General features: G+C 42.3%; 1 protein-coding gene, 1 long non-coding RNA gene and 1 pseudogene across 7 annotated transcripts in view; 1 reads left to right on the forward strand and 2 right to left on the reverse strand.

Annotated features, from left to right (window-relative positions):
* Positions 1-657: 657 nt before the first annotated feature.
* Positions 658-2,259, reverse strand: Gm46195. Its single transcript, XR_001779681.1, has 2 exons — positions 2,100-2,259; positions 658-1,797 (listed from the first exon to the last, which is right to left on the reverse strand). It is a non-coding gene; the product is annotated as a predicted gene, 46195 (long non-coding RNA).
* A 35-nt stretch (positions 2,260-2,294) lies between these two features.
* Zfp873 (zinc finger protein 873) overlaps positions 2,295-20,053 on the forward strand; it is a 29,644-nt gene continuing 11,885 nt past the window's right edge. The window contains exons 1-5 of one of the 6 annotated variants that reach the window (XM_011243505.2): positions 2,295-2,440; positions 12,581-12,707; positions 12,894-12,954; positions 13,728-15,376; positions 18,400-19,368. In XM_011243505.2, the coding sequence (XP_011241807.1) occupies positions 2,438-2,440; positions 12,581-12,707; positions 12,894-12,954; positions 13,728-15,376; positions 18,400-18,419 (1,860 nt within the window). In that variant the 5' untranslated portion in view covers positions 2,295-2,437 and the 3' untranslated portion in view covers positions 18,420-19,368. Of the gene's footprint in view, positions 2,441-12,580; positions 12,708-12,893; positions 12,955-13,727; positions 19,369-20,053 lie in introns of those variants that run through there. The other 5 variants (XM_017314022.2, XM_011243504.3, XM_030245155.1 and 2 more) reach the window with 5 other exon arrangements.
* Gm18556 (predicted gene, 18556) lies at positions 10,319-11,312 on the reverse strand (annotated as a pseudogene).

Here is a 20,053-nt window from a genome sequence, read left to right on the forward strand (position 1 = left end):
AGCAATCTCTTCCTTTGGTTTGCTTTGGATGTGTGCTTTCCCATGGTTGGCTCTTTAGGCTGTTGCATATTCACTAGAGCCTTCACAATGTGGAGGGTAAACAACAACATAAAAAACAAAACAAAAAACCAATGTGGAGGGTTAGGACCTCTGTTAATACCTGAATATCTTTTGGAGGCACATGACTACCAAAATATGCATAATTTCTGATAATATTCATTTTCTGGTATTATATTAAAGGCACTTTGTAAAAGGGAAGACCACAATATTGAAGGACATAAAAAAGGTTTAGAAGATGTAGAAGGTAATTTTCATGTGCAAGAGGATATACTCATGTACCTCTGAAGAAATTGTAATATAACCTGAAGTTTTAAGGAAAAGCTACAGTGTAAATAAGGCCAGCTTTGTGATGCTTTTTTTGTTTGTTTGTTTTTGTTTTTTTCTGGCTGTCCTGGAACTCACTCTGTAGACCAGGCTGGCCTTGAATTTAGAAATCTGCCTGCCTCTGCCTCCCAAGTGCTGGGATTAAAGGCATGTGTCACCACTGCCCAGCGTGATGCTTATTAAATTCTCATAATGCCACATACCCCAATGCCAGGTACCTGATCAATGTTTTGAGGGCATTTTTTCTAAGAAACAACACAAGGAAAGAATGCCTTAACAGATGTCACAATTTTAGTGATAGCCACATGAGAGCCATGTTGTACAACTGCCTGTCCATTTGGGTTCACACCATTCAATTATTGTAAAAGGCATAAGCATTGTTGAGTGTGTGCCTTAGTTACGGTTCTATTGCTATGAAAAAACACCATGACCATGGCAAGTCTTATAAAGAAATCTATTTAGTTGGGGCTGGCTTACATTGTCAGAGGTTCAGTCCATTATCATCATGGTAGGAGCATAGCAGTGAGCAGGCAGTCAAGGTGTTGAAGGAGCCAAGAGTTCTACATCTTGATCTGATTGTACCCAGTACAGGACAGGCTGTCTTCCCTAGGTAGCCACGAGGAGGCAGTCTCCCACACTGGATGAAGCTTGACCATAGGAGCCTCAACACCCACCTCGCTAAGTGCCACACATCTTCCAAGGCCATACCTACCCCAACATTGACACACCTGAGTCGTGCCAATCCCCATGGGCCAAGCACATTCAAACCACCACATTCCATTTCCTGGCCTTACATCCTTGTTTAAACACACAAGTCTATAGGGGCCATCATAGCCACAATGCAAAAGTCCCCATAGTATATCATAGTCTCAACAATGTTTAAAAGTCCAAAGTTCAGAGTCTCTTCTGAGACTTATGCAATCTCTTAACTGTAATCACCTGAAAAAAAATCTCAATCATAATGGAAATTGTGTATTTTCAACATCACAGGATGCACATGACCAGTCCAAAATTATAGTGAGGAAATACTGGACCAAAGCCAGACCAGAAATCAGCTGGGGAAACGCCAAACTCTGCATTTTCATGTCTAATCTCTAACTCCTTTCAGCTTTGGTGACTGAAACACAATTCTTTCTCTTGGCTGGCTCCACTTCCTATTAGCAGTTTTCCTTGGCAGGTATTCTATGGCTCTGGCATCTCTAATATAGTCTCCGAGGCAACTTCAACTTCACACCTTCTTGTTCCAATGTTGGGGATCCACACACATTATCTTCTGGGCTCCTCCAAAGGGCTTGAGTCATATCTCCAGCTCTGCCCTCTGTAGCACTCTGCGCTGTTCTTGGTGATCATCCCTTGGTTTTGGGCTCTCCAGTATGCTCTGGTCTTGTGCTCCAACTAGGCTCCATCAATAGCCTCTCAGGCAGACCAAGAGATCGGGAATGTAAAGGGTAGATGAAAAATAAAAATACATCCCCACCCCTAGGTAATCTAAATGGTTGGATTATAAAGGGAAGGGCCGCTGTGGGAAGCAGGGCTGTAGAAGTTCAGGGTAGGGTCGGGGCATGCCAGCCAACTCTGTAAGCAGTATGGACTGAGGGATGCAGGGAGAAGTTGACAGACAGCCTCTGCGCTGATAAAGTACCCACCTTAGTTTTTTATCCCTGGTTGTAGGACCTAACATTCTGTGCCCAGGAGGAAGAAGGGGAAATACCTACTGTGTGAAGGAGAAGTGCCGGAATGACTTTGCAATCCAGGCACAAGTTCAGCTGCAATGCCAATCTCCACAGCTCTGGGAAAGTTCTGTCCCTGCAAACCACTGTGCATTGTCCCTGTAAGGCACTCTTGACTCTAGAGTGTTAGCGCCTGTCACAGAGGCCTTATTAACCAATCAGAGCCTGGATTCGGACTGCCAGTCAGAACGGAGGCGGGCACTTCCGCCACCATGCTGCAGGTTTGACTGTGAGTCTTAGGGAAGCTCTTGTGGTTCTGTGTGCTGCTTTTTCAACTGCTGCTAGGAGCTGTGAGGAGAGTGGGTGAGCCCGGAATCCGCACCATGGTGAGCGGGGCCGCCGTCCCCACGCGGGGAGGATCTGCGGGAGCCCGGGGTGCGGGAACCGGCGGCGAGACGCGGGGCCCGGTGTGATTCCCTTTGTTCCCCCTGAGGTCCCCTCATCTCCCAGGCGGAGGCGGGACCTCTGATCGACTTAGTTCCCCTCTCTGCGCCTGCGTACAACTTGGGACGCCGGACCTGCTGTCCGCAAAGTGCAAAGCACCATTCAGTGCACGCGCATGCGCGGGTTTCACGGTAGCCAGATTTTCTGACTTGCAGAGCTCTAGTTTCTCTAGAGTCTTCTAGAAGTTCTTCACTTGGCATTTGCCATTCAGGTGTGGGCTCCATCTCCAGTGAATTCTGCGCAGGTGTAAAGTCTGTGCTATTAACACATTCGCATGCAGATGCCACCGTGGTCCAATCCCATGTGTAAGACCAGACTTACTGGGTTACCTACATTAACTGTGTTGCTGTTTCTGAGTGCTCTCTCGTGTTTTGTTGGTCTCTTTCTTTCTCAAACAGCACAGTCTTTATCGCAGGTGTAGGGTAACTTAGAAGCCAGACGGTGTCACTGTGCTGTTTATTCAGCCTTGTGTGTTCATGTTTTCTTTCATGCTGACCTTTTGTCATCGGCTTTCTGTCGTTCATTGCAGAAATCGTTAGACTCTTTAGTGGACGTTTGTTGAATCCATAGCTCAGATTGTGTCCTGCAATAATACTGAGACTTCTTGTCTACAATCTTGCAATTTCTCTCCTTTGATTGAATTCGTTGATTTTTTTTTTTTTATTATATATTTATAGTTTTGGCAACCGATATTTGTCCCACTTCTGTGTATTTCTGGCCATTTTATCCATGGTGACATATAAGAGATATGGGGATCTGTACTTTTAATTTACTACATTTGTTTCTTGTACACAAGTGTTTGGCTTTCTTGTATTTGTGTTTATCAGTTGGGTGTTTGGTGTCCATAGAAGACCAAAGAGGCCATTAGATGTCGCCACCAGGATCTAGGAATAATTTTTTACCACCATGTTAGTGCTGGGAACCAAACCCAGCTCTTCCACTAGAGCAGAAGTCTTAGTTGCTGAGCCATCTCTTCTGTCTTAAACTTGACAGACTTTGAAAAATTTGCATGTGAGTGTGCCCATTTCACAGGCTGAAAACTGAGGGTTAAGGTGATTGAGGTTTGTTAAAAGTCTTGTGTTTGGGAGTTGGGAGATGTCTCAGAGGTACTGTTTGAGACTCGGTCTGTTTGACACAAGCTAGAGTCAGACTGGCCTGTGGGCAAATGTGTAGGGTATTCTCCTGATTAATGATTGATATAATAGTGCTTACCCCACTGTGTTTGGTGCCACCATGGCCACCAGTCAAGATCATTTGTACTTTTGTGGCTAGGAACAATTGCTGAGGACCAGCCTCAGTTGTTTTGGGGTTCTTGAGAATGGGAGGATTGGACCAGTGTGAAGTCAAGAGTCTCAGGCAATGATGCAGGCTCAAGCTGACAGGTGACTCATAGTTGTTCAGAAGCTGAGCTCAGAGACAGCTTTCTGGTTTGTCTTTTCTTTTTCTCTCTGAGTTCATCTCAGGCTTTTATTGGTTACACACTTCCTTGTTATGCAGTAATACATAATCCAAAGCCTTTTCATTACTTTTCTCAAGCACATTAGTTTTTCTGAAAAACCTCATGTAACTATGCCACCAGAAAGCATAATGCACACCCAAAGACACAGTTTAGTGTCTGCTAAAGCAAGTTTTACATTAACCTTTATCTCTCAGAAAAAACTCCACATCACAGGTCATCTAGGCATGAACATATGGTTATAGCATTAGCATGAAAACAGAATGGTGCCTAAACAGGTCAGGATAATGTTAATATTTTTAACTTGTCTAAAACTTGCAAGATCTCTTTATTAAGATATATTCATTTATATATCTATTTCTACAGTACTTTCCAAACTTTTCTTCATATGCAATATTCATTCCTCTTGCAACTTCCCCTAGGGCTCCTTCACAAGCCCAAATCCTATCTCTTAAAACTTGTACTCTAATTTCCTTAGGCAAATGATGCCAGGGGAGTCAAATCATTATGTTCCTATCTTTCCAGGAAGGTCAGCTCACTAATCCAATAGATCCAGCTATTACTTCCTCTGTCTTGTCCCTTGTATTTTCTATGGACAGCCCTGCCCCTAGGCCCAGTGTTCCTTTTCCTTGCCTGTCCTCCTTGCTTCCTGAGGATCACCTATAGTACCCTCAGCTGTACCTCCAGCAGCAAGTCTGCATACACACTGCTATGCTTTCCACCATGAGGATAATGGACAAAGCCTCTGAAACCATTATCAGCCCCAATAAAATGTTGTCCTTTATAAGAGTTGCCTTATTCATGGAGTCTCCTCAGAGCATTAAAACCCTAACTAAGAAGTTGCTACCAGGGCCTGCGGTATTGCTGTGATAGGCCTGACCATGCTTTTGTTTGAGAGATGTAGATTTTGGGACTTTGGATTAGGAAAGCAGTGGAATGCTTTAAGTGGGATTTAATGGGCTAGAAGCATGGAAGACAGTGGTGCTGAGCATAATTTGAATTCTGGGTGCCTGGCTCAAGTGATTTCATAGGGGAAGAATTTTAATATGTTTTTTAGACATTGTCCTTGTGATATTTTGGTGAAGAGTGTGACAGCTTTTTGCCTATGTCTGAAGAGGCTGCTTGAGGCTAAGGTGAAGAGATTTAGAATAATTACTTTGGCAAAGGAAATCTCAAAACAGCCTAGTGTAGACTCTGTTCTGTGGTTCACTCTTAGTAAGAGAACATTTTACAAAGGAATAATATGAGCAAGGACAGATACTGAAAGAACCTAGTGGGGAAACCCCCACTCAACTCCCGATTCGGCGTGCACCCAAGAATCACGAACAGATCGTCTTGATGTAAAAACACGAGGTAGTTTAATGGTGGAACTCCGGGTCAAAATGTATCTCATGCAGGAGACAGTGGATTCGACCACGAGGCTTGGAAGCCAGGGGTTTTTATAGAAAAGGGGCTGGGACTGGGGGAGGAATTGGCGCAGTTTCACATGATTGGTTCATTTAAACATCAGCAGACTGTAAATGCAGATAACATTTAACTTAGGTCAGAAGGGCGGGAGATAGGGAGGCTCCAGGCCAGTCATTCTCTTTATCTTTATGGCCAAGCAGCCTCAGGAATGTCTTAAGGATGGGCCTGCCTGGGCATGTCCTGGCCTGTTCTGCTATGTTCTCAGCCCCAGGTTTCAAAGCTCACTAACAACTCTTTGGGCTATTTGACATAAATTACATGAATCACAGGTCTCAAGTTTTATTTTCTTTCAATACAAAATGTATGTTCAAGCATTAAAGGGGCACCAGGAAGTGGAATGGAGCTAAATCCTGTGTTCAAGCAGATAAATAGATTGAAGATATTAAGTGGAAATAAGGGAATGATGGACTCAGGCAAGATAGAACCTAGGTAAGCTTGTTGTTTATGCCTTTGTTGCTGTACGAGGCATAGTTATATCAAGTTAGGCATTATTTTGACATGGTTATTGTTTTCATTTAGACATAAATATGATTGTGTGTCACATTTAACAAGGGATGAGTTATGATATCTGTTTTCTTTTGTCAATGTGACAACATACAACGTGACCATCTAGAAATGGAGGGTATACCAGTGTCTCAGTTAGGGTTTTACTGCTGTGGATCGACACCATGACCAAGGCAACTCTTATAAGGACAACAGTTGGGGCAGGCTTACAGGTTCAGGATGTTCAGTTCATTATCATCAAGGCAGGAACATGGCAGCAAACAGGCAGGCATGGTGCAGGAGTAGCTGAGCGTTCTACATCTCCATCTGAAGGATGCTAAGAGAAGACTGGTTTCCAGGTAGCTGAGATGAGGGTCTTAAAGCCTATGCCCATGGTGACACACCTACACCAACAAGGCCACACCTCCGAATAGTGCCATTCCCTGGCCAAGCATAGTCAAACCATCACAACCAGTGCTCCAGATATTGAGGGAGAAAGATTGCATGCTTTGACCCAGATCTGGAGTCTGAAAGATAGAGGCTTTTGATATGGATTTTGAGGTGGGATGGCACTATTTTGATCCAGATCCACACAAGCCTTTAATCCAGATCTTGAGATATAGTGGCCATGCTGATAAAGAATCTATTAAGAAGAACTGAGGTCCAAGCTTTGTAGTACACACCTGTAATCCCATTATTCAGGAGACAGAGGCATGCAGATCTCTGAGTTCAAGGCTAGCCTGGCCTACAGAGCAAATTCCAGGTAAAGAAAAGGTTTAGGTCCAGGTGTGGCAGTATGTGTATTTAATCCTAGCCCTCAGGGGACATGTAGATTTGAGTTCAAGTTCAGCCTGATCTACAGTGAAAGTTCCAAGACAGCCAAGGTTAGGCAGTAAAGGAAATCATGGAAAACATAAAGCTAGTGAAGATGTAATTGACTGAAGAGGTCATGTTCCAGTACCAAGAAACAGCAGAACTTGGCTGCTTTGGCTTTAGAGCCAAGATAGGAGTTACACACTCTCCCTACCTGACTAAGGAAAGCTGCTGAGGCCAGGTGCTGCTGACCCTGAACGGAGGCCCAGAAAGGCTATTGCGTGAAACTGTGAAGTTGAAGTTTCCTTTGGAGACTCCAAGATGCTAGAGGTGCTACAGCCATAGATAGGATGCCTGCCAAGGAAAGGTTCTGAGAGGGAGTAAAATCAGCCCAAGAGATAGAAGTGTCTTGCACTTAACAAGGCAAAGGAGTTGGAGATCTGAAGAGCTCTTTGACATCAGACATGGCCGTGCAGACTTTGGAGTGTGCCCAGCTGGTTTTCAGTCCTGCTTTGGTCCAGTGTCTCCTCACTGTGCTCCTTCCGTATGCTTTGGTGTGCTAATGCATATCCTGTACTGTTGTATGTTGGAAGCATATGATTTACTTTTTGATTTTGATTCTATTGGGGATTACAGTTAAGAGATTGCATGAATGTCAGAAGAAACTTTTAACTTTAGACTTATAAACGTCGTTTTGACTTTTGGACTAGAAACATTTTGCATTATATTATGGCTACAAGTTTATTGAGGCCAGGGAGTGGAATGTGGTGGGTTGAATAGGTTTTGCCCCCATAGACTCAGGTGCTTGAATGTTTGGCCCATGGGGAATGTTTAGGGTTAGATTTTTTTCAAAACCTACTTTAATAATGGTTCTCAAACACTTTTAACCCCCTTAGGACAAGGGAATGTGGACCTTTTTAGAAGTAGTTCCTTGGGGCCATTCCAGTCTCCTTTGTCAGGATCAGCAGCAGTGGCACAATCTAGCAGAAACAGCCAGGCCTATGCCAAATCATCATGAGTCAGCAGGAGAGAGCAGAACCAGCTGAAATCCAAAGAGACGTTCTCTGCTGTGCTTCAACAAGTGAAGAGGTGCGACCAGTGAAGCACTGCACGGCTAGCAATGCAAGTACTTGTCACTGTCTGTTGGGACCTACTTATATGCTTTCCAATCATCACATGTTCTCTCGAGGGGCTTGCTTCAGCCAAACATCCCATGAGTCTGCATCACATGACAACTAGAATTTCCACTTCAAGAATGACACTTTTAGGAGGTGTGGCCTTGCAGGATGTGGTCTTGTTGAAGGAAGTGTGTCACTCTGGAGATGGGTTTTGAGGTCTCCTATGCTCAAACTCTGCCCAGTGTGCAATCAATGTGCTTGGCTGCCTGTGGAACATAGTATCCTCCTTGCTGCCTGAGATCAAATATAGAACTCAAGTGTGCCTCCATCATCAAGTATGCCTGTAAATTGCCATGCTTTTATGCAAGTTGCCTTGGTCATGGTGTGTCTTCATAGCAGTAAAACCCTAAGTCAGACATAGAGAAATCCCAAGATTAGGGGAAAATTGACTTTTCAGGAATAGACAGATGTAGAAACATAGACTGCATTTATATTAAGTCCCTTTAACATGTGACAGGTGGATCCAAGTCTTGTGACTTCTTTGATTCCCCGAAGCTTATGTGAATTTTTAGTTTACAAAAGGAGATATATTAGCATTACCATTGTTTTGACATCCACATGGTAGAAAAAGAAGTTAACAGGTGTCTGTAAGACAGCAGGAGCAAACTCATGCCTTTGGGTCTTTGTAAAAAACTATACCTTTAGGTTAAAAAGACATGAGTTTTGTTTTTTTTTTAAAGAGAGCCAGATATATATAGATTGGGCAGAGGTGTTTTAGTCTGATGAAAAGCATCTTTAAGTTATATCTAAAAGACTGAAAAAATCCTGAGCTTGTGAGTGAGAAATAAAGTCAGTGCGCCATCAAACCTTGAACTTCTGAAGTCTCACAGCAATAACGGCACAGTAGGGGAAAGAAATCTGAAACTTTGTTTTATTACTATACATTTTAAATCATTTTTGAGATCCTTAAAACTTATTTAAGTTTTTTATTCTTGGACCTTGCAAGGGTTTTGAATCTTTTTTTCTTTTAATCATTTATCAGAGACATAAGTAGTTATTTTTGAGACAGTCATTGTAAGGTATGTTCTTTTTTTTTTTTTTCCAAGACAGGGTTTCTCTGTGTAGCCCTGGCTGTCCTGGAACTCACTTTGTAGACCAGGCTGGCCTCGAATTCAGAAATCCGCCTGCCTCTGCCTCCCAAGTGCTGGGATTAAAGGCATGCGCCACCACGCCCGGTTATAAAGTATGTTCTTTTGGTCAAAGTTATACCTGAAACCTGTTTAGCACATGGGAGAACCGGCCCCACACCTTGTTTGGATAGCATAGTAGAGCTGACCCTTGTGGGCACTTGGACAAGCTAGCCCTGAAGACATGAAAGTGGGAGTGCTGGCCCCTCCCATCATTTGCTGTGTATGGGTGATGGAAAGATGCCCTCCGCCCTCTCAACCCTTGTCACTTGTGCATGGCCGACCAGCTGGCTCTGTACCTCACTGATTTTAGCACTGGGGAGAGCTGGCCCTGTGCCTTGCCTGAGTAGCACAGTAAATCTGGCCCTAGTGTAGATGTGGGCCAGCCAGCTCAGAGTGCAGAGAGTGGGAAATTTAGCCCTGATTTTTGCCTGCTATATCATTGAGTTGTCTCGCTGGGGAAGTGCTGTAGACCTTGCCCTGGTGGTAGTATGTGAGAGAGCTGGTGGTCTGACCAACTCAGCTGTTACCCAGATGCAGATCCAGGGCTGTGAGTTAGCTGACCTCAACATCTACCTCATCTATAAACTGCTGGAGGTCATGAAGGGGCCATTGTTGCAGATCCAAAGCTGTAGGATCTCCATGACACAGAGATCTGGTGAATATCCAATATTGGTAGTGTAGCAGACGGAGGCCTCAAACAAGACCAGTTGTAATGAACATTTGCAGGTAAATTGTGTGGACAAGAGTATATGACTCAGATGACTTCCAGAGCCCAGTATTCTTTCTACTATAGCAAGAACACAAACTTCTGTGTGACTGGCTTCTTGATTTTCTGATTTTCTTTGAGAGTAAGTAGCTAAAGTCTTCTAAATTCTGCTCCAGTACTAATTGATGCCTACAAACAACAGTAGCAAAAAAATGTCCTCACATATATGTTCTTGGTTAGTGTAGAAAGACTCTACTGTGACTTATCTAATCACATGGCTAAAATTCAGGACAGGTGCTCTCCTGGGTCAGGTGCAGCATGGAGGGTTATTTGATTAAAAAAACAAAGAAACAACCACCACCACAACAACAACAAATCAGATAGGCAGAGAGGGTCCATGAAGTCATGAAAGATGGGAGAGCCCTGCACAAGGGAAGAAGCAGGGCATTTTGCATAGTCCCTTCATCATCCAGAGACCAGAGAATGTCCTGGCTTACATGGAATAATCAGTCTCTAACTAATATTCATCTTTTCTTGAGCTTGCAGAAAACCCTCTCAATATATTCATACATGTAATTGAAATATAGTATGAAGATTTTAATCCATGGAGGCTTCTTTTCTCTTTGTGCATATTCAGAAGACCACTCCTTCTTCATTTGTGTCCCATTGCTATATCTCATCCCGTTCAAATCCTATTTATTACCTGCTTCTCTGACTGCCCTTCTTCAGTGCAGGCATGAAGTTTAGAGTTCATGAGGCTGATGGCTCGTGACCACATGCCCCTCCTTTTAGATTCACAGGCACGGTATGGGAAGTTGATTACCATTACAAGTCCTTACCATTTTGAGGCTTATGACCATCTTCCTTTGTTCATATACCTTTTGTAACTGGTAAGATTGTTCCTCTTCTCTGCTTTAATGTAACCTTTCTTCACATTGCCATAGAACTGTTGTTCTCACTCTAACAGTGACTGTTGTCCCATCCAGTAACACTACTCTCAGCTCTACATCAGACATACCATTGTAGTCATCAGATTTGGCGGGAATTCCTGCATGATGTCTCTCTCACCAGTGACTTGGATTGAACACACCTATTCTAGATATTCTCTCTTCCACTCCCGACCCCGAATGTCAGGTATCTAATTGTTGTTCTGATAATGAGAATGGCCACTTTCCTGGAAGTCAAGAAAATGTAAAGTTGGCAAACTCTCTTTTTAGATTTTGGTGCAATATGGCAAACTCCTGGTACCACTTAGAACATAGCTGCCTCCCTGTCATGTAAACTTTGTATACCATAAATATCTCACCATTCTGTTCCACATGTTTGTATAGGGGACTAAAATGGGCACTGCTTGCTTTTCTGTATAATCATAAAATGATTGTTCCAAGGAGTGGTCACTGGGTTATCAGCCTCAGGAAGAGGTACAGACAACATTGTCAAGACCAATTCCTCCTTGCCTGTGCAAATCAGGTCCACTACCTGCTTGTGTGTCACCCCTTCAACATCCATGCCATTCCCTTCCTCTAGTCCAGAATCTTACACATTGTTTGATTCAGGAAAGCGTGTGGGAAAGACGGTGATGAACTTCAGGATGTGGTCCCCTTGTACACATCAGCCTGGTCAGCTGCTCCCACTCCCCTGGCAGCATGGCACCCACATGCACTTACTCTTGGCACCAAGCACATGTATTGACCTTTACTCACATCATGAGCTTTGAACTTTTGCATAAGGTCTTATTTTTTAAGCAAATGGCATGCATTCCTGACCTTAATACTGAGTCTCCACAATCATTGGCCTGTAGTTGTTTCACATTCTCCCTATCTTTATGTATGTTTTTGCTTTTAAAAAAATGTGTATGAGTCTTTTGCATATACACATATGTGTGCATGCAAACACATGTACACAAATACATAAATGTGTACCACTTGTGTGCCTAGTGTTTACTAAAGTCAGAAGAGAACATTGGATTCTGTTGACCTGGAGTTATGAATGGTTGGGAGCCTCCACATGAGTGTTGGGGACTGACGTCCCCACTTAATCCTAAGTGTTGACCCATTTTTCCTCTCTATGTTCCTTTCGTCGCTGTTGTTTTTGGTTTTGATTTTGGATTAATATATATTTGCTAATATTTTTGAGACCTCTTTGATCTGTCAGTAACTTATTACAAATGCATTCCTATGTAGAAATATTATATCCCCCCTATGGTTTAAACTGGGGCACTCCAGTTTTTTGACAAACTAGTCTTATACTGGAGTAAATTTTAATTTGTTGGAAGAATGTCAAGTAAGCTCTTGTGTGATTTCTATCCTTTATTTGTTTTTTTGAGACAGAGTCTCACTGTGTGCCTCTGACTATCATGAAAATAGTATGCAAAGTAGGCTGGCCTAGCCATCACTGAATTCACCCGTCTCTGCCTCCTAAGGTCTGACATTAAAGGTGTGCATCACCACATTCATCTTGTGCATCCTTTCTTGAAGTTAGGGACTTTGATACAATTTTGCTACTGTATACTCAATAGCACTGATCTGTTTGAGTGTCTCTCTGTATTGTCTGTTAGTAGTCATTTCTCTTGCAGTGCCCTATGGAATTCAGTGGGCCCAGAAATGAGAGATGTGATCCTCCTTTTCTGTTTTCTTCTAAAAGCACTTGGAGACTTCATTTGAATGTCTGTGATATGGAATAAATGTGTGGAGCACCCAGAATTATATAAATATATTCTCAGTGAAATGTACATTTGCAGTGCAGTCATTCTCACCATTTCTATTATGTACATGTGTGGGATATTTTAGGCTGCGGTGACCTATGAAGATGTGCATGTGAACTTCACTCATGAAGAATGGGCTTTGCTGGATTCTTCCCAGAAGAGTCTCTACAAAGATGTGATGCTGGAAACGTGCAGGAACCTCACTGCTATAGGTAAGATGTAAAGAAGAGGACAAGTGTTTCTTGGTTATTGGTGCACCTCTGTGATTTCTCTTGTGACAGAGGAAGAATGTGGTAAATATAAATACTCAGACATGGTTCTCATGTTCACCAGAGACTAACTTAAAATTTGCACAGTATCAAATAATACATCATAAATTTTGTGGTACTGTATTTTAGGGTACAGATTGGAAGACCACAATATTGAAGAACACTGTCAAAGTTCTAGAAGACCTGGGAGGTAATTTTTATGTGCAAGCTAATACAAATGCATCACTGTAGACATTTTAATGTACCTTGAAGTTTTAATGAAAATCAACAGTGTGAACAGCTTTAAGTATCCTGATGATTAGTGAATTCTCAAAAGACCATGTACTTGGATTTCAGGTAGCTGGCCAGTGTTTGCAAGGCATTCCTTTAAGGAAAAGGAGAAATAATATCTTAGCCAGGCAGTGGTGGTGCATGCCTTTAAATCACAGCACTTGGGAGGCAGAGGCAGGTGGATTTCTGATTTTGAGGCCAGCCTGGTCTACAGAGTGAGTTCCAGGACAGCCCGGGCTAAACAGAGAAAACCTGTCTCAAAAAACCAAAAAGAGGAGAGAGAGAGAAAGAGAGAGAGAGAGAGAGAGAGAGAGAGAGAGAGCGCAAGAGCGAGAGAGTGAGAGAGCGAGAGAGAGAGTGAGAGGATATTTTAACACATGACACCATTTTAGTCAGGAGAGCTGTGTTGTAGAACTGTAAGTCCGTTTGGTTTCATCGTATTCGAGTATCAGAGAAAGCACTGATTAGGGGACCAGTATATGTCTTTAATAACCAAGTCGCTCATAGTAAAGCTCGTGCTACTCATACCCTTACAGTGACTTTCCGAAGTTTAGTGAGAGGGAATAGCTTATGGGAAGCAAGCAGGTGGTTGTCACTGGAGAAGCATTAACCCCTGTAGCACATATGTATGGGGGAAGCAGTTCATATGTGTGAATGCAGTGTGGAAAGCTTTTGTTATTTCTTCTTTAATAGATACATTTGTAATTGTGGATACAAGCCCTGTGAGAATGAAGACCATGGAAAGAAGCAATGTTCCTTTGCATGCAACAGTTTTCTTCAAATGTATGAAAGAATCTACAATGAAGAGAAAGCCTATGAATGTAATCAATACAGTAAAGCCTTTGTAAATTTCCATAGTCTTCCACAACATGCAAAAAATCACCCTAGAGAACAACCGTATGAATGTAATCACTGTGGTAAAGCCTATGTGAGTCCCAGTTCTCAGATACACAAAAGAAGTCATGTTGGAGAGAAACCTTATGAATGTTCGAAGTGTGGTAAAGCCTTTGAAAATGACAATCATCTTCAAAATCGTGAAAAACATCATACTCTTGAGAAACTCTTTGAGTGTAGTCAATGTGGAAAAGCCTTTGCAAGTCGCAGTTATCTTCCAATACACAGAAGAATTCATACTGGAGAGAAACCATATGAATGTACTCAATGCGGTAAAGCATTTACAAGTCGCAGTTATCTCAAAATTCATAAAAGTGTTCATACTGGAGAGAAACCGTATGAATGTAATCAGTGTAGTAAAGCCTTTGCAAATTTCTATAGTCTTCGACAACATGAAAAATACCATACTCGAGAAAAACCTTATGAGTGTAGTCATTGTAGTAAAGCCTTTCCAAGTCCCAGTTCTCTTCAAGTACATGAAAGAACTCATACTGGTGAGAAACCCTATGATTGCACTGAATGTGGTAAAGCATTTATAAGTCACAGTTCTCTTCAGATACACAAAAGAGTTCATACTGGAGAGAAACCATATGAATGTACTCTATGTGGAAAAGCCTTTGTAAATCGAAGTTATCTTGAAGTACACAAAAGAATTCATACTGGAGAGAAACCCTATGAATGTAGTCAATGCAGTAAAGCCTTTGCAAATTTCCGTAGTCTTCGACAACATGAAAAAAATCATACTAGAGAAAAACCCTATGAGTGTAGTCAGTGCAGTAAAGCCTTTGTAAGTCCTTGTCATCTTCAGATTCACCAAAGAACCCATACAGGAGAGAAACCCTATGATTGCAGTGACTGTGGAAAAGCCTTTACACGGCTCAGTAATCTGCAGGTACACAAAAGAACTCACACGGGACAGAAACCCTATTGTTGCAGTCAGTGTGGGAAAGCCTTTCCGTGTTTCAGTAATCTCCAAATCCATGAAAGAACTCACACTGGAGAGAAGCCCTATGCATGCAATCAGTGTGGGAAAGCCTTCGCAAGTCGTGCTAGTCTTCAATACCATGAAAAACATCACACTGGAGAGAAGCCCTATGGATGTAATCAGTGTGGGAAAGCCTTTGTAAGTCCCAGTCATCTTCAAATACACCAAAGAACTCACACGGGTGAGAAACCCTACGAATGTAGTCAGTGTGGGAAAGCCTTTGCACGTCGCAGTAATCTTCAAATCCATGAAAGAAGTCACACTGGAGAGAAGCCCTATGACTGTAATCAGTGTGGAAAAGCCTTCGCAAGTCGTGCTAGTCTTCAATACCATGAAAAACATCACACTGGAGAGAAGCCCTATGGATGTAGTCAGTGTGGTAAAGGCTTTGCACTTCGCAGTCTTCTTCAAGTACATGAAAGAACGCACACTGGAGAGAAGCCACATCAGTGCACTCAGTGCGGTAAGGCCTTTGTAAGTCGTAGTTATCTGCAAGTACACAGAAGAGCCCATGCGGGAGAAAAGCGGTATGAATGCATTCAGTGTGGCAAAGCCTTTGTATATCTCACTAGTCTCTGTAGTCACAGAAAATTCTGTGCTGGAGAGAAACCCTGTGGCAGTGCTTGATACAAAGATGAATGGCATGGTGAGTAACATAAGGGAACAGACCCGCTTCTGGACCTATGCACTGTAACCTTGTAGCACATTGTTTACTCTCCTGAGAGGTAGTAGTTACATCCCTAGCAGGGTTGAATATATGTCCATCCCAGGCCATGTAGGCGGCCATTCTTCCAGAGTCAGTTATGTAAAGTTTTTACTCTTACATTTAATTTAAATACATTAATGTTTTATGATTCTCCTTCAATAAAGTGCTTAAAGTTACAGTTTTATCTATATTATCAAATCCTCCATCATGAATGAAGCACTGCTGGTAACCTTTTCTGGCATCCAGGTAATGGGGAAAGCAGTGGGGTATGGCATCAGCGATTGGGGCCCAGAGCTGCTGACTTTTGGCAACTTTTTTTTTTTTTTTTTTTTTTTTTTTGAGACAGGGTTTCTCTGTGTAGTCCTGGCTGTCCTGGAACTCACTCTGTAGACCAGTCTGGCCTCGAACTCAGAAATCCGCCTGCCTCTGTCTCCCGAGTGCTGGGATTAAAGGCATGCGCCACCATGCCCAGCTGATTTTTGGCAACTTAACTCTTGTTATTCTGGGTCGTGAATCTGCTGGTGTCTGGCAGTTTAACTGTTTCTCTCTCTGGGGCCAGAAGCTTCCGGCAGTAGGGGATTAAGAAGAAAAGCTTAGTTAATTGGGCTCTTTTTCCCTGGCTCAGGTCTCCTTGTTGGATAGGTGAGAAGCTCAGAACTTGTTAACTCTCCATGAGCCAGAGAGAAAAGAAAAGAAAGGAAGAAATAAAGAAAGAGAACATCAGACACACAGAGACACATGTACACTGGGTGAAGGAAGCCGAAAAGGGCTGCACCAACCTTTGTTATTGTTTCAACTTTTTATAACTTTTTGGACAAAAGGTTCTCTATTAAAGGAAAGGTTACTTCACAGATAAAATGTTACACAAAAGGGGAGTTGCAGAGAATGTTCATAGTAAGTTTAAAGCAGTGTTTCATTGTATAAGCTTATTATTAGTTCAAAGCAACAGTTTAACATGGCTTTATTATAGTGCACACCTGTGGCTTCTTCATCTTTGGACACGACTCAGAATGAATGTTTTCCCTTGATTACAAATCCGTCCCAAGCCTATTTCAATTCTTCGTCCAATTTAGAAAATCTCATTGCATTCCCTATTATGTAACCTTTACTGACTATTCTGTGAGGAGAGGTCACATTCTATTCTTTTTTTTTTTTTTTTTTTTTGGTTTTTCGAGACAGGGTTTCTCTGTGTAGCCCTGGCTGTCCTGGAACTCACTTTGTAGACCAGGCTGGCCTCAAACTCAGAAATCCTCCTGCCTCTGCCTCCCGAGTGCTGGGATTAAAGGCATGCGCCACCACGCCCGGCTTCACATTCTATTCTTGATTCTAACTTTATTACTTTTTTTTTCTGGCAAAATAACTAAACTATCTCCTTAAATATTAAAGGAGATTATTTGAATTTGAATAACTAGGAATTCTATAAAGTCATTAATTCTTCTAAACAGCACTAATTTATGAAAGTTCATCTTCATGTTGATCTGCAGGAAATTTGCCCATAGGGTTGGCTGATGGCCAGGAATCATTAGGCTATGTAATTGTGACAGGAAAGGCATATCAGCAGCAAGAAGCAATTTTGGCATGGTCTCTCAGGACCCTGCATCACAGAGCAAACCACTACAGGCATGCAAGATGGTGGGCCATCTGTATAAAACTTATTTTCTTGCTATAGCCTTTCCTAGATGGTTTCTTTCCAAGTGTAAGGGTCTGTGATTCAGGAAGAATGATACCCCAGACTCAAACTGTATGCAACAGCAAAGAGTATTTATTCTGTAGAGAATCAGCGTGTAAGGGTCTACCATATACTGGGATGGAAGACAGAGGTATGGCTTTGCAGGGTCAATTAGAAGCCTGTTAGGGTAGGAGTGGGTGACATACCTTTCTGTCCCTTGATTGTTTGGCTCTGTCTCCAGGGGTATGGCTGCTTTTGTAATTGGTTAATGCTCTGGGGGACTTTTGCTTATTTGATAGATTTGACTGATATTTGGTTCAAGCTAGGTGGTGGGGCAGCTTCTGACAGCTCCTGATCTGCTGTTCATGAGGGGTGGATTTCCTTGAAATTGACTTGTTTTGGACTTTGAAACTCAGGCCTAGTCTCCCAGACTGACAGTTTGCAGCCTTTTATGGAGGCTGTCTGGCTCTGGCTAACTCAGTCCTCTCAAAAGCACATTTTCCATGACAGCAATTTCACTGCCTAATTGTTAATATGACTCCTGCATGAACTATGATTCCTTTCATAGGTAAACTACTGTGACTAAATAAAAGTCCAGTTGTTCCTGATAGAACAAGTTCACAATTTCCTGTGTGTAACTAAGAGGTATATTGAAGAAAGGAAATGGCAGAATCTTTAGAGCAAGAAATGTCAGTAACAACACTTGTGTGTGTGTGTGTATGTGTGTGCGTGTGTGTGCACCAGCTTGTAGTAAGGAATAGATTGATTATAATTTGAAGCTAGCACAAATGTTAGTGCTTTGGGATTTAACCCTTTTATTTCTGTGGGGTATGAAGTGGAAGGACCTCAATCCATTTCCCAGCTCTCGGTTGATATTGATATAGTTGCTAGACCATGCATAGCTGTCCTTATATTTAGATTGACATTCCTTAGCCCAGTGTTTTCTTGGATCTAGGGCATAAACCATGAACTCTTAAGTATTCATTTGTTATAAGAGCAATTTATATAGTTTCTTTAAGTGGCCAGGTTGGCTGAAATTTAAACACTTTGCAGACACATGTCTTTGAACAGTATAGATTTCTAAAGCTGATAATTTTGTTCTATGTTTTAGGTCTCAAGTTTTCTACATAATTTAGAAAGTCCATAACATTTCCTGTCTCTCTCTGAAGCCTGATTGATCCTTGGCAGTATTCACTGATATAATGGTTTATATATGCTCTGCCCAGGGAGTGGCACTATTAGAAGGTGTGAGCCTGTTGGGGTACGTGTGACCTTGTTGGAGTAGGTGTATCACTGTGGGTGTAGGCTTTAAGACCATCATCCTAGCTGCCTGGATGCAGTATTCTGCTAGCAGCTTTCAGATGAAGATGTCGAACTCTCAGCTGTGCCTGCACCCTGCTTATCTGGATGCCACCATGTTCCTGCCTTGATGATAATGAACTAAACCTCTGAACATGTAAGCTAGCCCCAATTAAATGTCCCTATAAGAGTTGCCTTGGGGGCTGGTGAGATGGCTCAGTGGGTAAGAGCACCTGACTGCTCTTTCAAAGGTCCTGAGTTCACATCCCAGCAACCACATGGTAGCCCATCTGTAACGAGATCTGACTCCCTCTTCTGGAGTGTCTGAAGACAGCTACAGTGTACTTACATATTAAAAAAAAAAAAAAAGAGTTGCCTTGGTCATGGTGTCTGTTCACAGTGGTGAAACTCTTAAGACAATTGACATTATCAAAATCCAGCTGTTTTAAAAATAACTCTTGAATTTGATCCCATTTTACTTATTTCTCAATAGCACTTTTGAGCCTCACTATGGAATCAGCATAGAGCTCAGAGGAACCTTTCTTTAATTTTTATAGAAGTAGAACTGATGTCAGGTCAGCAGGACCTTTGTTCCCCAGATGTGGAAGGAGAATGTGGGTAGAAGGTTTTAGGAACATTGCACTGTAATCTTGAAAGTTCTTGGAAATTGATTATGTAAAATCCATGTAACACATGCTTTCCTGTATTTAATGGTTTCATTATTGAAAAGAAAAAGAAAAGAAGTCCTCTCTGAGAGAAGACAGAGAGTGCGATCAACACATCCCTGTGTGTTCATTCTTCCTTCTCCAACTCCACCCTTCCTCAAGATCTGAACTGCACAAGAGCTGGACTCCAGTATCAGATGCTATATCAGTTTTATCCAGGCAGCCTTGGCTATGCCCCTAAAATATGGGAACACAGCAGGAGGTTTATTACATAGCTGGTAATCTGTGGGTACCTATCATAACTCCCTGTCAGCATTTCATATACCACATTTCCACAATTACCCCTTAGTCCCAGTTGTCCAAATTTTTCATGAGCTTTATTTGCAAGCCACATGTAGCATCGAAGAGATTGGGAAGCACTAACAACCATTTGGGCAAATGTGTGAAAATCATATGGCAGCCATTGTGCGTCATTGCTCCAAACAGAAAGATAGTTACAAGAGTATGAAGAACTAGATCATAGGAAGCAAAAGTCTTTTAAAAGTCTTTCATTGGGCTGGTGAGATGGCTCAGTGGGTAAGAGCACCCGACTGCTCTTCCGAAGGTCAGGAGTTCAAATCCCAGCAACCACATGGTGGCTCACAACCATCCGTAACAAGATCTGACTCCCTCTTCTGGAGTGTCTGAGGACAGCTACAGTGTGCTTTACATGTAATAAAGAAATAAAGAAAGAAATAAATCTTTAAAAAAAAAGTCTTTCATTATATCCATACCTAATCCCTAATAAGCATTTTGATTTGC

This window comes from Mus musculus, chromosome 10 (assembly GCF_000001635.26).
Source record: "Mus musculus strain C57BL/6J chromosome 10, GRCm38.p6 C57BL/6J".
Lineage (NCBI taxonomy): Eukaryota > Metazoa > Chordata > Mammalia > Rodentia > Muridae > Mus > Mus musculus.